Source organism: Coregonus clupeaformis, chromosome 30 (assembly GCF_020615455.1).
Source record: "Coregonus clupeaformis isolate EN_2021a chromosome 30, ASM2061545v1, whole genome shotgun sequence".
NCBI classification, from domain to species: Eukaryota; Metazoa; Chordata; class Actinopteri; order Salmoniformes; family Salmonidae; genus Coregonus; species Coregonus clupeaformis.
Window position 1 is genome coordinate 24,196,570 of NC_059221.1, and position 17,295 is coordinate 24,213,864.

The 17,295-nt window shown below is 43.2% G+C and overlaps 1 protein-coding gene across 1 annotated transcript; it reads left to right on the forward strand.

Annotated features, from left to right (window-relative positions):
• Nucleotides 1-4,817: 4,817 nt before the first annotated feature.
• Nucleotides 4,818-17,020, forward strand: LOC121546050 (short transient receptor potential channel 4-associated protein). The gene is made up of 19 exons (XM_041857055.1): nucleotides 4,818-4,941; nucleotides 5,560-5,688; nucleotides 5,863-5,979; nucleotides 6,078-6,135; nucleotides 6,234-6,289; nucleotides 6,573-6,701; nucleotides 6,982-7,183; nucleotides 8,077-8,265; nucleotides 9,536-9,678; nucleotides 10,172-10,300; nucleotides 10,399-10,457; nucleotides 10,593-10,694; nucleotides 10,795-10,878; nucleotides 10,961-11,051; nucleotides 11,164-11,304; nucleotides 11,450-11,561; nucleotides 15,044-15,156; nucleotides 15,369-15,575; nucleotides 16,534-17,020. The coding sequence occupies exons 1-19, from the start codon at nucleotides 4,825-4,827 to the stop codon at nucleotides 16,669-16,671; spliced, it is 2,316 nt and encodes a 771-aa protein (XP_041712989.1). The 5' UTR covers nucleotides 4,818-4,824; the 3' UTR covers nucleotides 16,672-17,020.
• Nucleotides 17,021-17,295: the final 275 nt, after the last annotated feature.

Sequence of the window (17,295 nt, forward strand, 5' to 3'; positions counted from 1 at the left end):
ACAGTCAAGTATGTTAATAACGACACGCGAGGCTGCTGAAAACATTTATTGAAATGACAAAAAAAGTGTCAGTAGTTTGCTTAGGATGATGCCAAAGTTAGGCTAATTACATGGGAGTAACGGGAGTACCCTACGGCTGTACCCTACTCGGGGGCGTGGTCACATTAAGCCACACCTCTCCATGTGTATCTATTGTTCCTCAAGCAAGGGGGGATGCCGATGACATCACGGATTCCCACCACACCAACTCCTTGAATGACCTACTCCTTGAAGTTTGCAGTTGTGTCTAAAAAACACTATTTTGCTCAAAACAAACATTTTTACCCTTTAGTGTGTGCACTTAACTGGATTTATACTTCGGATATTGCTTTTCAACAGTAAAAGTTCAAAAATCGCTGGAGGACGTCTTTAAGCATACACATTACAAGTTCCACTATAATAATAATAATAATAATATAATATGCCATTTAGCAGAGTTCCACTATCACTTATAACAGTACATTTGAAATAACCTAAGCATTACAACATTTATATTCTATCAAATAGGCCTCACGTAGCAAATGAGCAGTTAATTTTTTTTATGTTGAAATAATTCAACAACAAAAAAACACCACTACAATCTGCAGTTGCTACATCCATTTTTGGACTTATAAATGAATGATATTCATTCCAACAATCAATACAATTTTATTTGTCACATGCGCCGAATAAAACAGGTGTAGACTTTACCGTGAAATGCTTACGAGCCCTTTCCCTACAATGCAGAATTTAAAAGTAAGAAAAATAAGCTCAATAAAAAAAGGAAATAGTAACACAATAAAATAGCAATAACAAGGCTAAAAACAAGGAGTACCGGTACCGAGGCATAGATTCTACAAGATGTCAAAAGCATTCCAGAGGGATGCTGGCCCATGTTGACTCCAATGCTTCCCCCACTTATGTCAAGTTGGCTGGATGTCCTTTGGGTGGTGGACCATTTTTGATACACATGGGAAACGGTTGTGCGTGAAAAACCCAGCAGCGTTGTAGTTCTTGACACAAAGCAGTGCGCCTTGCACCTACTACCACAACACGTTCAAAGGCACTTAAATATTTTGTCTTGCCCACTCACCCTCTGATTGGCACACAATCCATATCTTAATTGTCTCAAGGCTTAAAAATCCTTCTTGAACCTGTCTCCTCCCCTTCATCTACACTGATTGAAGTGGATTTAACAAGTGACATCAATAAGGGATCATTGCTTTCACCTGGATTCATCTGGTCAGTCTATGTCATGGAAAGAGTTCTTCATGTTTTGTATACTTAGCGTGTGTGTGTTGGAGTGTTAGTGTAGTATGTGTGAGGTTGTGGGTAGAGTCCAGTGAGTCTTCATAGAGCCAGTGCAAGAGAGTCAGTGCAAAAATAAGGGGGTCAATGTAAATAGTCCGGGTAGCCATTTTATTAACTGTTCAGCAGTCTTATGGCTTGGGGGTAGAAGCTGTTAAGGAGCCTTTAGGACCTAGACTTGGTGCTCCGGCACCACTTGTTGTGCGGTAGCAGATAGAACAGTCCCTGACTTGGGTGGCTGGAGTCTTTGAAACATTTTAGGGCCTTCCTCTGTCACCGCCTGGTATAGAGGTCCTAGATGGCAGGGAGCTCGGCCCGCACGTACTATCCTTTCTAGCGGCTTGCGGTCTTATGCCAAGCAGTTGCCATACCAAGTGGTGATGCAGCCAGTCAAGATGCTCTCAATGGTGCAGCTGTATAACTTTTTGAGGATCTGAGGATGCATGACAAATATTTTCAGCCTCCTGAGGAGGAAGAGGCGTTGTTGTGCCCTATTCATGACTGTGTTGGTGTGTTTGGACCATGATAAGTCCTTAGTGATGTGGACACCAAGGAACTTGAAGCTTTCGACCCACTCCACTACAGCCCTGTCAATGTGAATGGGGGTGTGCTGGGCCCTCCGTTTCCTATAGTCCACAATCAGCTCCTTTGTCTTGCTGACGTTGAGGGAGAGGTTGTTGTCCTGGCACCACACTGCCAGGTCTCTGACCTCCTCCCTATAGGCAGTCTCATTGTCGTCAGTGATCAGGCCTACCACTGTCATGTCGTTGGAAAACTTAATGATGGTGTTGGAGTCGTGCGCGGCCACACAGTCGTGGTTGAACAGGGACTACAGGAGGGGCCTAGGCACGCACCCCTGAGGGGCCCCCATGTTGAGGGTCAGCATGTTGGATATTGTTATGAAACCGATTAGTCCCGAAAGGCTCAGTTGGTAGCGCATGGCGCTTACAATGCCAGTGTTGTGGGTTCGAATCCCACGGGGGACCAGTACGGGGTTGAAAAATGTATGCGCTCAACTGTAAGTCCTCTGGATAAGAGCGTGTGCTATATGACTAAAACTATTTTAAATGTAGCTAGCCTACTAATATTGATACGCTCGCTAAGTCTCCCACTACTGTGGGTAGGTAACACATGGGTTTACACACAAAAAATACTTCAGTGTTTGAAATAACTTTTGTTCAGTTACCTTATATAATATATTTTATAAACTGGGTGGTTCGAGCCCTGAATGCTGATTGGCTGACAGCCATGGTATATCAGACTGTATACCATGGGTATGACAAAACATTATTTGTACTGCTCTAATTATGTTGGTAACCAGTTTATAATAGCAATAAGGCACCTCTGGGGTTTGTGATATATGGCCAATATACCACGGCTAAGGGCTGTGCCCAGGCACTCCGCGTTGCGTCGTGCTTTAGAACAGCCCCTTAGCCGTGGTATATTGACCATATACCACACCTCTTCGGGCCTTATTCCTTAAATATACTACAAGTTGGGGAGCGAAACATGTTCATTTAATAAATCAGAAGTATGTCAAATACTGTAGCTACATGTGGTTATTGCCTAAACCATTCTTTGGGGAGAAATGATTATTTTGGGTTAAAGAAACACTCCAGGCCCCACTTGAATATCTAAAACTAGATAGGAAGTATGTAGAAATGATAATGGACAGATATAGTCCAATAATTGCCCTTTTTTTGTCCCGCAAATTGATTTTGACAAACAAATCAGTCATAATTGAATTTGGAAATCCCAATGTGGCACGCGAGCTGAGGTGGACTTAAGTTGTAGTCATGCATGGGATTTATTTTTGCTTTAACCCCTGTGTGCATCAGTGGCCCTGCTGAGCATCCCGAGCTTCATTGAGCGGCTGTGTAAACTGGCTACCAGGAAGGTGTCTGAGGCCTCGGGGGCATCCAGCCTGTTACTGGAGCTTCAGGACTGGTACACCTGGCTGGACAACGCCCTGGTGCTGGACGCTTAATTGTGCAGTCCTAAGCCGGTGTACCTTGTTATTAGCTAGCTAGCCAGGTAACATGACTAAACAAGGTCGTTTGAGTAGCCCTCGAGTAGTTTAAAACGTCCATGGTTTATAAATATAAAATATGTGCCAATTCGCGGTAGAAAGGGGAGAAGGTAGCTCTGGTGGTTTGGGCTAGAAAATTGCGGTTTTCGTGCATAAGAACAGCCCCTTAGCTGTGGTATATTGACCATATACCACACCTCCTCGGGCCTTATTGCTTAAATATACTACAAGTTGGGGAGCGAAACATGTTCATTTACTAAATCAGAAGTATGTCAAATACTGTAGCTACATGTGGTTATTGCTGAAGCAAGTCCATAATTAGAATGTGCTCCCCCAGTGCAATAATTTGACATTTCTGGTTAAATGGTTGTTAATTAAACTGTGGGAAGTTAGCTTAATGAGAGTAGTTGATGTGATTACTAAAACAGCTAAAGTGCAAAACTCACCAGAAGTGGGCGGAGCGAGGCGGGCTGAGAAGACGGGATGGACAGTGCAGTGAAACAAACAGACAGCGTGAACATTGTTGCGATTCTAGCTTGCTGGGAGTGGCTCGGTAGCTACCAATATTTTATAGATCTCTGGTATTTCAAATGAATGAATCCCTGTCAGTTATGTTTAGCATCTGCATAGCTAATACCCTCAGTAGCAAGCTAGTGTTGCTAGCAACTTGGGGAATAATAAATAAATGCACCTTTTGTGCACCCTCAAAAAGTAACTTTTCAACAGCTTACCTTTAAATAAAATGTTCACCTCCCTCTCAACATCGGCAACTACACCTCTGTGCTTGAAAAAAACAAACATAAGGACAACATTTTAATTGTTTTATGTGACTACCTCGCCAGTGATAAAACGCAAAAATGTGACAGAGCGTTCACTGCCCACCCGCCCTGCTTCCATGTGTCATTATCATTCAAAACATTCAATGCGTTCTAAAATAAATCGCATGCACGCCTCGCACGCATGGCCTTGTTGAGTTTAGGCCATGTTAGTCTGATTATGCCACACAGCTCACTAAACTATCCTACTATAACAACCCCACACTCACTACCCACACTTCATAAGCTAACCCAAATGATTACCTCACTATAGGTGTACCTATCTATAACAAAAACTATTGCAATGTACTGCTGCTACTACTAATAATACTATACTACCACTGGGCTACAGTCACTTGGCTATTTCACTACCACTGCATTCACTATTTACTTCTACTGTAACTATTCCACTAAAGGCTACTATCCCACTACAACAAATAATAAAGTCACTAGTACTTGTACTACTTTAGTGGCCTCCATTTTTCGACACTAGACTCGAACAATTTAAAAGTCTCAACTTATTCCACCTACCATAAAATGACAATTTCTTGTTCGACAGTTGTAGTTGCTATAGCACACCATCAGGTGGCATGCGCGAACTCCGGCGTAGACGGTCCATAACTTCCTGTTTAGAGAAGCAAAAGAGGAAGAAGTATGGCGACAACAGAGGGACTCGAGCCCCCTCGGACCCGAAGAAATAGTAATAGAAACATACTTACAAGGATCAGACATGGTCAAATCAATGGCTGGGGAATTTGTCGAAGCTCAGAGGTAAAATACACATTTAGAAATCCTTGGTAAAAGCCGAAATTACGAGGGTTTGTGACGGAGAAAGCCAGCTAGCTTGCTTGCTGACGTTAGCTAGCTAGGTTGATATAGCTAGCTACGTCTATTTAAACGGAACGCTGTGCCTAGCTAGCGTAGCTAGCAAACGGCTAGCTAAAGTAGTGGAATTGTATGTAGGTAGTCATTTTATTAGCTAGCTAACTAGTTAATATGCTAGCTACTACGTTAGCTACTTAACTAAGTTGGATGGCTTCATTGTAGCGGACTAAACTCCACTCAATGGTGAATGAAGTAAAATAAACTTCCTTCACCGTGGAGTTTAAGTCCGCTAGCTTCCTTGCTGATCACTATGGAAAAGTTATCACAGCAACCCCCCCCCAATTTTTTTTTTTATAAATCGCGATCTAGTTAGCTAACGTTAGGTGGCTACAGCTATCATATTTTAACATCAACTAGTGTAGCCCCTCAAATCAGGGCAATGACGCGTGTGTGTATATCTTGTCTGTCTAATATACACTCAGAGGGGGATAGCTGATTTATGTACTGCATTATCCCTATCCTTGACAAGTTCTTGTTCCTATGGTGTTCCCTCCTTGTCCTCAGATGTCTGAGGCCCTACTTCAGGAGAGGGACCATCAGGCCCAGTGGCATGGAATTCCAGTGATGCTGCAGAAACTGTATGACAGCAGTCACCTTAACAGTGACCTCTCCCAGATCCACTCCATTATCAAGGTGCAATAATAACTCTTCCCTGACCTCAGTCAGACCTCATTGGAGCGGTAATGACCCTCTTTAGAGGCGATGGGTTCGTGCTTGTTTTTCCCGTGGTAGCTGTGATGGTATTTGCTGTTGAGCTGATAGGTGTGGTGTTCATGATGTGTTTGTGTTCTCACTGTGGTGTGGTAGGAAGTGGCATCTTTTCTCTCCATGGAGGCAATGTCGTTTGTGACAGAGGACAGGAGAACAGCACAGGAGTCCACCTATCCTAACACATACACCTTTGACCTCTTTGGAGGCGTTGATGTGAGTCTCCAACATGTTGACACAGGCATATAGAACCGACGGTCTTGTCAGTGACCATATTTGCTGTGTCAGGGTTTTAATTTCTACTTTGTCCTCAGTTACTAGTGGAGATTCTGATGAGACCCACCCTCACCACACGGACCAATTTCCCTAAAAGTAAGCCATATTACATTCCTGGGTCATAGTTTTGCAAATGTGAGGAACCAATTTTTTCATGCCTTGAATATATTCTAACATATATGTTCTCATTGCAGTGAGTGATGACCTCGTCAAGGATTGTTTAAGTGTTCTGTACAATTGTTGTATATGTGTAAGTATAAAAAAAAAAAGTGTTTGAATGCATGTAAGAAATACAGAAATCATCCCTGTATGATGCCAAACGCAATATCATATGAAAGTTACATATCTTGAAAACTTGATTGTTGACAAGCAAAACATTTTGGGACTATGTCAACAATGGACTAATGAAACAAATACAAAAATATAGTTTTTGGGTGGAGTTTTCCTTTAACACTGTCTGACAGGATGATGTCCACCCTCTTTCCTTTCTTTTAGTCAGGGAAGGTTAATCATGAGCTTTCCCTCACTTTCAGATGGAAGGAGTCACTAGAAGTCTGGCATCACGAGACGACTTTGTCATGTTTTTGTTTACACTAATGTCAAACAAGAAGACATTTTTGCAAACAGCCACATTGATTGAGGACATTCTTGGGGTCAGGAAGGTAAGGACGGCCTCAAAATCCATACTATCACTGTCAGTCCTTACACATTTGCTGAACTTTGATCATATCAAACCGAACCCAAATGCCCAAAAGATTCACAAAAAACGTTAATGAGTTGTTCCATGTCATTTCAGCAAGCCATGACACCCACTATTTTGTATGAAATGGTTTCTGTAGTTAGAAACATCTAAGAAGCATTCCAGAACCATTTGTCCTGTGCCTATTTGAAGTGGAATGACCCCAATAACCTGTACCTTCCACCTTCATCTCTATGCTCCAGGAGATGATCCAGCTGGAGGACATCCCCAACCTGCCCAGTCTGGTCCAGAGCTTCAACCAGCAGCAGCTGGCCAACTTCTGCCGCATCCTGTCAGTCACCATCTCTGAGCCGGAAATGAGCAACGATGACAAGCACACACTGCTGGCTAAAAACGCCCAGCAGAAGGCCAACCTCTGCCCGTCCCACTCTGAAGTCAACCAGGGTAAGACAGCTCTCACCATCAGACCAGGGAGAGAGAATAGAAGGCATTGCTTCATATGACTAGCTTTTTAATGAAGAAAATCCCTTGCAAATGACTTGTCTCTCTATTGCTCAACGATGAATGAGATGAACAAAATGATGGATTTGTACTCCTCAATGTTTCCTTAGGACTCAGTTAAAGGGGAAATCTGCAGTAGCTATATATATTTTTGGACTTATAAATTAATGATATGTACCTATTGATTCTTGAAGAATATAACGTATAAATGCCTCATGAGCTTAGTTCAACTGTCGTATCCCATCAAAACCCAAAATATAAGCTTGTTTTACTCCAATGTTGGTGAACAAAGTATAATTTTGATATAATGGATGGTCAGTCCTTTCATCCATAGCTCTGTTTATGAATTTGAGAATGGTTACATTTCTCCAGCCCCATGCTGCAGCTTTTTAGTGAAACAGTGGCGGGGAGTACGCTTTGTTATTGTTTTGACTGCTGATTGCCACTTTAATGGGAAACAGTAATTTGATAATCAAATAATCTGTTCTCTCACTGTGCACAGGGGTTAAAGTTCTCAGTCACTGTGACGGATTTCCGTCATATGGATGACGCAGGAGGTTTGACTAAACCATTCTTTGGGGGGAAATTATTATTTTGGGTTAAAGAAACACTCCAGGCCACACTTGAATGTCTAAAACTAGATAGGAAGTATGTAGAAATGATAATGGACATATATAGTTTCAAATAATTGCCCTTTTTTGTCCCGCAAATTGATTTTGACAAACAAATCAGTCATAATTGAATTTGGAAATCCCAATGTGGCACGCGAGCTGAGATGGACTTAAGTTGTAGTCATGCATGGGATTTATTTTTGCTTTAACCCCTGTGTGCATCAGTGGCCCTGCTGAGCATCCCGAGCTTCATTGAGCGGCTGTGTAAACTGGCTACCAGGAAGGTGTCTGAGGCCTCGGGGGCATCCAGCCTGTTACTGGAGCTTCAGGACTGGTACACCTGGCTGGACAACGCCCTGGTGCTGGACGCGCTTATGCAGATGGCCACAGAGGACGCAGAGCAGAGCAGCACAGGTCAGACCAATAGATATACATGCACTCTCCGTCACACGCCGTGCTCCAGTCATCTGAAATATGCTTACAGTATAATGGACTGTCGTTCACAGTTTTCTTAGACATCAGTAATATGGGTCAGAGTGTGACAGACTTTACAGTCACGCGTGAGTCGTCACTGTTTGCCGTTTTGATCTCAAAGTAGGTCATCCACGTGAATGTAGAACCTGATCTTCTCTCTGTGTGATCTCTAAATAATGGTGGATGTTTCTGACTGAGCACAGAATGCATCCCTACGTGTCCTACAAATAGAATATCAGAGTGTGATGTCAGAATGAGTGCTTCATCATCCAGTGTCCGGTGTGAGCAGCCAGCCACATCCCCTAACCAGCCATTAGCCTACTCAGCTGCTTCTCTCCAGCCACATCCCCTAACCAGCCATTAGCCTACTCAGCTGCTTCTCTCCAGCCACATCCCCTAACCAGCCATTAGCCTACTCAGCTGCTTCTCTCCAGCCACATCCCCTAACCAGCCATTAGCCTACTCAGCTGCTTCTCTCCAGCCACATCCCCTAACCAGCCATTAGCCTACTCAGCTGCTTCTCTCCAGCCGTTCCTTCTGCGCTTCTCCGTAAGTTTTCAAATGTTATTCAGCCGTGATGGTGGACTGGGGTTGTGTAGACAGTGATGCGGTTTCTGTTACATTTGTTTAATTATCGGAGCGGCTCGCAGTGCGAGCGAAGTGGATACAGATCTTTTCATTTCCTCTGTAAGAACAAGCAGGCCAGTCTGACTAGGTTGAGTACCACTGCCATAGAGGGAAAAACGGAGCACAGAGACTGTCATGCTTGTGCCTTTACATGACTGAAAACTGCAATTTTCTAGCCCAAACCACCAGAGCTACCTTCTCCCCTTTCTACCTCGAATTGGTGCACATTTTATATTTATAAACCATGGACGTTTTAAACTACTCGAGGGCTACTCAAACGACCTTGTTTAGTCATGTTACCTGGCTAGCTAGCTAATAACAAGGTATATTGGCTTAGGACTGCACAATGAATTAGTAGTATCACGATACTACTCGGTATCGTGATACTTGGCCTGGTGTCACATCATTAGTAAAATATTGGTATTGTGACAACCTCACTCTGAAAATAGGCAAAAAAATATCGTACAGTTTACATATTTTCTTGCAGTTCACAGATTTTTTTTTCTCCACCTTTTTGGACCCTCGCCAGTTAGCATTCCTGAATCTTAATGTGTTTCCGTACACTGTGCTCTTTCTTTCTCAGAGTCGTCAGACGAGAGCTCTCTGGCCACCAGTCCTCTCAGGCACAGTCTGCCCCAGTCCATGAAGATCGTCCATGAGATCATGTACAAGGTGGAGGTGCTCTATGTGCTCTGTGTGCTTCTCATTGGCCGCCAGAGGAACCAGGTGAGACAGATATGTGGACTTTAGTTTACAACAGGAAATGGCTTCCATCAGTAACTGAGATTGTAAAGTAGCTACTGTGCTTCTGCTGCTGCATTGCTTGCCATTTGGGGTTTTAGGTTGGGTGTCTGTTAAGCACTTTGTGACAACTGCTGATGTAAAAGGGGCTTTATAAACTGGGTGGTTCGAGCCCTGAATGCTGATTGACTGACAGCCGTGGTATATCAGACTGTATACCACGGGTATGACAAAACATGTATTATTACTGTTCTAATTACTTTGGTAACCAGTGTATAATAGCAATAAGGCACCTCGGGGGTTCGTGGTATATGGCCAATATACCACGGCTAAGGGCTGTGTCCAGGCACTCTGCATTGCGTCGTGCCTAACAACAGCCCTTAGCCATGGTATATTGGCCATATACCACATCCCCTCGGGCCTTACTGTTTAATTATAGAATCCATTTGATTGTAAACATATGGTGCCTTGTAAACAGGTTCACAGAATGCTGGCAGAGTTCAAACTGATTCCAGGACTCAACAACCTATTTGACAAGCTGATCTGGAGAAGGCAGACGTCCACCCACGTCCTCCACGGCCAGAACCAGAACTGTGACTGCAGCCCGGTAAGAAGACCGCTCTGGGAATGGGTTCAATGGCGCTGTAGCACTAAGCACCTCTATTGCAGCACTCACTGGTCCTCCTCTCTTTATCACACACACAGGAGATCTCCTTTAAAATCCAGTTTCTACGACTACTCCAGAGCTTCAGCGACCACCATGAGTGAGTTCAGTACAGACTGTATGAATTAAACTGTATTGCTGGGGAATTAGACACATGACCTGAAACTGAGTTTGGTACCATCATGTTCAGTGACTATCATTTGGATCTTGTCTGAACTTTCCTCCTCTCTCTCAGGAACAAGTATCTCCTCCTGAACGCTCAGGAGCTGAATGAGCTCAGTGCCATCTCTCTGAAGGCCAACATCCCTGAGGTGGAGGCTCTCGTCAACACGGACAGGTAGGGCTCTTAGTTAGGCTGGGGCACTGGGATGGAGGACATTTTTGTTTTTTCTGAATTTGTCAAATCCTGCATTGCATCTTTTTTCTCTTCTATATAGAAATCTAATCTGTGATGGTAAAAAGGGCCTCCTGACACGGCTACTTTCAGTCATGAAGAAAGAACCGGCCGAATCCTCATTCAGGTGAGTGTGTGTTTACTCCAGGAGTTAATGAGTGAAACATCATCAGGTTAAGAAAGAGGAAGACTAGTGTCTCTGTCTGTAGGTTCTGGCAGGCGAGGGCGGTAGAGAGCTTCCTGAGAGGAGCCACCTCCTACGCTGACCAGGTGTTCCTGCTCAAGAGAGGGCTGCTGGAGGTACAGAGGCTGTCGCCAAGCCAGTGAAGCCACACACACACACCTATGATAGAACCACCTTCAAGTATTCATTTAAAAACCTCCCATTAATCCCTCTCCTCTGTCCTTCCAGCACATCCTGTTCTGCATCATAGACAGCGGCTGTAAGTCCAGGGACGTCCTGCAGAGTTACTTTGACCTGCTGGGGGAACTCATGAAGTTCAACATCGACTCCTTCAAGAGGTTCAACAAATACGTCAACACGGAGGAGAAGGTAGGACACTGCCCAGGGGAGAGGCACTTCAAAGGAATGAGGATCAGGCCGATGGAAAGGGGTTGAGTGCCGTCCATTTTCTAGCTTAACCCTACAGATCACTTCCGTAATACATCTTTGGTTTCATTTCTGCTTCCTGTGTTAGTTCCAGACGTTCATGACCCAGATCAACAGCTCTCTGGTGGACTCCAACATGCTGGTGCGCTGTATCATCCTGTCCCTGGACCGCTTCGAGAGCCAGACTGACGATGTGAGAGGTAGGTCCATAGAAAATAGTCTTAGCCCTACTGGTGAGCACATGTTTGTGGTTGTAGAAACGTGTTCACCCCCTAGAGTCGATTGGCACACCGGTGTGTCAATGTAAGTGGTGGTGTCCATTTTGCTCTACGACCCCAACAAGTGTCGGGACTCGTCTGAAGTCGGTACCATCAACGTGCCAACTTCTGTTTGTAGCGTCCGAATGGTTTGGGTTACAAACTAATGTGACCCCACTGTGGAAAGTAGAGATTCTCACAAACACTATGTTGTTCTCCCTTTTGCTCTAAGACCCCCCACAAGTGTCACTGGACTCGTCTGAAAGTAACGGTACCAGTTGTAAAAAATTAATGGAAGTATGAAGGTAGTTTTGTGCCAACCTAAAAAAGGGGTTAAATATGTGTAAAAAAATAAATTGTATATACACAGTGGGGGGAACAAGTATTTGATACACTGCTGATTTTGCAGGTATATACAGTGGGGGAAAAAAGTATTTAGTCAGCCACCAATTGTGCAAGTTCTCCCACTTAAAAAGATGAGAGGCCTGTAATTTTCATCATAGGTACACGTCAACTATGACAGACAAATTGAGAATTTTTTTTTCAGAAAATCACATTGTAGGACTTTTAATGAATTTATTTGCAAATTATGGTGGAAAATAAGTATTTGGTCACCTACAAACAAGCAAGATTTCTGGCTCTCACAGACCTCTAACTTCTTCTTTAAGAGGCTCCTCTGTCCTCCACTCGTTACCTGTATTAATGGCACCTGTTTGAACTTGTTATCAGTATAAAAGACACCTGTCCACAACCTCAAACAGTCACACTCCAAACTCCACTATGGCCAAGACCAAAGAGCTGTCAAAGGACACCAGAAACAAAATTGTAGACCTGCACCAGGCTGGGAAGACTGAATCTACAATAGATAAGCAGTTTGGTTTGAAGAAATCAACTGTGGGAGCAATTATTAGGAAATGGAAGACATACAAGACCACTGATAATCTCCCTCGATCTGGGGCTCCATGCAAGATCTCACCCCGTGGGGTCAAAATGATCACAAGAACTGTGAGCAAAAATCCCAGAACCACACGGGGGGACCTAGTGAATGACCTGCAGAGAGCTGGGACCAAAGTAACACAGCCTACCATCAGTAACACACTACGCCGCCAGGGACTCAAATCCTGCAGTGCCAGACGTGTCCCCCTGCTTAAGCCAGTACATGTCTAGGCCCGTCTGAAGTTTGCTAGAGTGCATTTGGATGATCCAGAAGAGGATTGGGAGAATGTCATATGGTTAGATGAAACCAAAATATAACTTTTTGGTAAAAACTCAACTCGTCGTGTTTTGAGGACAAAGAATGCTGAGTTGCATCCAAAGAACACCATACCTACTGTGAAGCATGGGGTTGGAAACATCATGCTTTGGGGCTGTTTTTCTGCAAAGGGACCAGGACGACTGATCTGTGTAAAGAAAAGAATGAGTGGGGCCATGTATCGTGAGATTTTGAGTGAAAACCTCCTTCCATCAGCAAGGGCATTGAAGATGAAACGTGGCTGGGTCTTTCAGCATGACAATGATCCCAAACACACCGCCCGGGCAACGAAGGAGTTGCTTCGTAAGAAGCATTTCAAGGTCCTGGAGTGGCCTAGCCAGTCTCCAGATCTCAACCCCATAGAAAATATTTGGAGGGAGTTGAAAGTCTGTGTTGCCCAGCGACAGCCCCAAAACATCACTGCTCTAGAAGAGATCTGCATGGAGGAATGGGCCAAAATACCAGCAACAGTGTGTGAAAACCTTGTGAAGACTTACAGAAAACGTTTGACCTGTGTCATTGCCAACAAAGGGTATATAACAAAGTATTGAGAAACTTTTGTTATTGACCAAATACTTATTTTCCACCATAATTTGCAAATAAATTCATTAAAAATCCTACAATGTGATTTTCTGGAATTTGTTTTCTCATTTTGTCTGTCATAGTTGACGTGTACCTATGATGAAAATTACAGGCCTCTCTCATCTTTTTAAGTGGGAGAACTTGCACAATTGGTGGCTGACTAAATACTTTTTTTCCCCACTGTGTGTGTGTGTGTGTGTGTGTGTGTGTGTGTGTGTGTGTGTGTGTATATATATATATATATATATATATATATATATATATATATATATATAAACACACACACAGTGGTAGAAAAAAGTACCTAATTATCATACTTGAGTAAAAGTAAAGATACCCTAATAGAAAATGGCTCAAGTAAAAGTGAAAGTCACCCAGTAAAATACTACTTGAGTAAAAGTCTAAAAGTAGTTGGTTTTAAATATACTTAAGTATAAAAAATAAATGTAATTGCTCAAATATACTTATACTTAAGTATCAAAAGTAAAAGTATAAATCATTTCACATTCCTTCTATTTTCTTGTTTTTAAAATTTACAGATAGCCAGGGGCACACTCAGACGTCATTTACAAACAAAGCATTTGTTTTTAGTGAGTCCGCCAAATCAGAGGCAGTAGGGATGACCAGGGATGTTCTCTTGATAAGTGTGTGAACTGGACCATTTTCCTGTCCTGCTAAGCATTCAAAATGTAACTAGTACTTTTGGGTGTCAGGGAAAATGTATGGAGTAAAAAGTACATTATTTTCTTTAGGAATGTAGTGGGGTAAAAGTTGTCAAATCTATAAATAGGAAAGTAAAGTACAGACTTAAGTAGTACTTCAAAGTATTTTTACTTTACATAACTGTGTTAATATATATATATATATATATATATATATTTCCTGAGCTTTCTTATCTCGCTAGATTTCGGACAAACACTTCAAAACCTTGTTTCTTACCATTTATCTTTTGACTGTCTTTTTTTGCCATTTATGAATGTGTTATTCAATGCGTTTCTCTGGGCCATAGTAGTAAAGGCCAAAATCAATATTTTATGAAATAATTCTAAATCAAATAGCTAAAAAATCCATAGTATGACCATCTTAAAACAATTCCATATGTCAGTTTAGAACCCCCCCCCCCCAGCTTAGACTTTTAAGAATTAACCAGGCAGTCATTGTAAATAAGTATTTATTCTTAACTGACCTGAATTGAACTAAATAAAAAAGAAAGACTTCAGTTGTTTTAGTCAGCCCACTGAAGCATCAGGAGGATTTGTGTGTGGCTTTGGAGTAGTGAAATATTCCCACTGGGCGCAGACGTCAGTTCAACGTCAAGTTTTGATTTACATTTGGTTGAGTTGTCAACTAATGTGAAATCAACGTCATTGGATTTAGGTTAAAATATGGGTTAAAAAAAGACATTCCCTGACGTTGATGACTTTTTGCAAATCCAATCAGTTGTCCACATTGATTCAATGTCATCACATAGATTTCTTTTTGGGTTGAAGTGACGTGGAACCAAGGTTGATTCAACCAGTGGGTTACGTCTACTCTGGGCATTCCTAGAAATCCACCTCTGACTCCATCTCTCTCTCTCTCTTTCCTGTAGTGGTGGAGGTGCTGGCAGAGTGCAGTCTGTTGTCCTACATGGTCCGTGTGGAGAACAGACTAACTATCCTCTTCAGGCTCGTCAACATCATCAACGTGCAGACGCTCACACAGGCAAGGAAACCCCCTATTCCATTCTCCGTTGTCAGTTTTACTCTGATGCTAATGACTCATGCCATTGCATCCTCCTTCTAGCTATCAGACTTCACATTCCTGTATTTCTTGTTTCTCATATTGAGACATAAACTTGTCTGGATCATCTGCATGTTTAACGGACTGTTTCCTTTCCCATCTGTTTGATGGTGGCTGGACCCTACCAATATTAGGAGAATGTGAGCTGTCTGAACACGAGCCTGGTGGTATTGATGCTGGCCAGGAGACGGGGCAAGCTGTCCTTCTACCTCAATGCCCTGAGAGAGAAGGAGTACGCTGAGAAATACCCCGGCTGCCTGCTCAACAACTTCCACAACCTGCTGCGCTTCTGGCAGCGCCACTACCTCAACAAGGACAAGGACAGCACCTGTCTGGAGAATGTGAGTGTCCTCCCCAATGCGCCAGCACACACACCGTTGTTACTTGAATGCCGACTACTCTAGGGGCCGACTACTCTAGGGGCCGACTACTCTATGGTGGTAATTCTGTATTAGGTCACCTGTACACTAAACCATGTTCTGTCCTATTGTGGTTGAGTGACTTACTTGGGTTAAATGAAGAAGACACATTTTTGTTGAATGCATTCAGTTGTGCAACTGACTAGATATCCCCCTTTACCTTTCTATATCATTCTCTCTCCTATCATTCCCTCTCTCTTCCTATCACTATCATTTTATCGCTTATCTTTTTCTCTCCCCTCGTATCATTCTCTCTTTCTCTTATCATTTTATCTCTCCTCCTATCACTATCATTTTATCTCTTATCATTCTCTCTCGTATTATTCTCTCTCTCTCGTATCATTCTCTCCTCTCTCTCTCCTCGTATCATTCTCTCTCTCTCTCGTATTATTCGCTCTCTCTCTCCTATCATTCTCTCTCTCCTCATATCATTCTCTCTCTCGTATCATTCTCTCTCGTATTATTCGCTCTCTCTCTCCTATCATTCTCTCTCTCCTCCTATCATTCTCTCTCCTCCTATCGCTCTCTCCTCCTATCGCTCTCTCTCTCTCTCCTATCGTTCTCTCTCTCCTCCTATCGTTCTCTCTCTCCTATCGTTCTCTCTCTCTCCTCCTATCGTTCTCTCTCTCTCCTCCTATCGTTCTCTCTCTCTCCTCCTATCGTTCTCTCTCTCTCCTCCTATCGTTCTCTCTCTCCTCCTATCATTCTCTCCTGTCATTCTTTCCTCGTATCATTCTCTCGTATTATTCGCTCTCTCTCCCCTATCATTCTCTCTCTCTCTCCTCCTATCATTCTCTCTCCTATCATTCTCTCTCTCTCCTATCATTCTCTCGCATCATTCTCTCTCCTCCTATCATTCTCTCTCTCCTATCTGCAACAGAGCTCCTGTATCCTCTTCACCTATTGGAAGGAGACGGTGTCGGTTCTGTTGGACTCAGACCGGACATCACTTTGTGCCATAGCCAGCTACATCGACGAGGCCTACATGGATCTGGGAAGAGACTTTCTGGAAGTTTAGTCCCTGGGAAGCTGTCTCTGGAAAAGGGCAAAGATGGGTGGATGGAAAGAAGATGGATAAAAACGGAGAGGAGAGGCAATGTCTCAATCACCTAAAGACTGGACATATCAGAGCGCTCACTCCTCCACATAGCTGTTATTCAGGGATCCATAGGTGTACAGAATGACTGTGTGCACAGTTTTGGGCATGTGTATGAATTTTTGCATTTGTGTGTGTGGATATGCTTTAGTGTGGGTATTAGGTCTTGGTGTAGGAGTGGATGCGTATGCTTGTGTCGTGTATGTGTGTTTATAGCAGTGGAGGCTGGTGGGAGGAGCTATAGGAGGACGGACTCATTGTAATGGTTGGAATGGAGTAAATGGGATGGGTCAAACATGTGGTTTCCATATGTTTGATGTGTTTGATACTGTTCCATTTATTCCATTCCAGGCATTACAATGAGCCTGTCCTCCTATAGCTCCTCCCACCAGCCTCCTCTGGTGTATAGCTGTGTTGGGGTGTGTCACATGCTGGAGTTTCCATTCTATTGTATCTGTGGGGGAAAACAGTCAGCCAATCAGCAGCCCCAGAGGACTTCTGCCTTTCACTAACAGAATGGAGATGATCTCTCGTACCCGGTCGTCA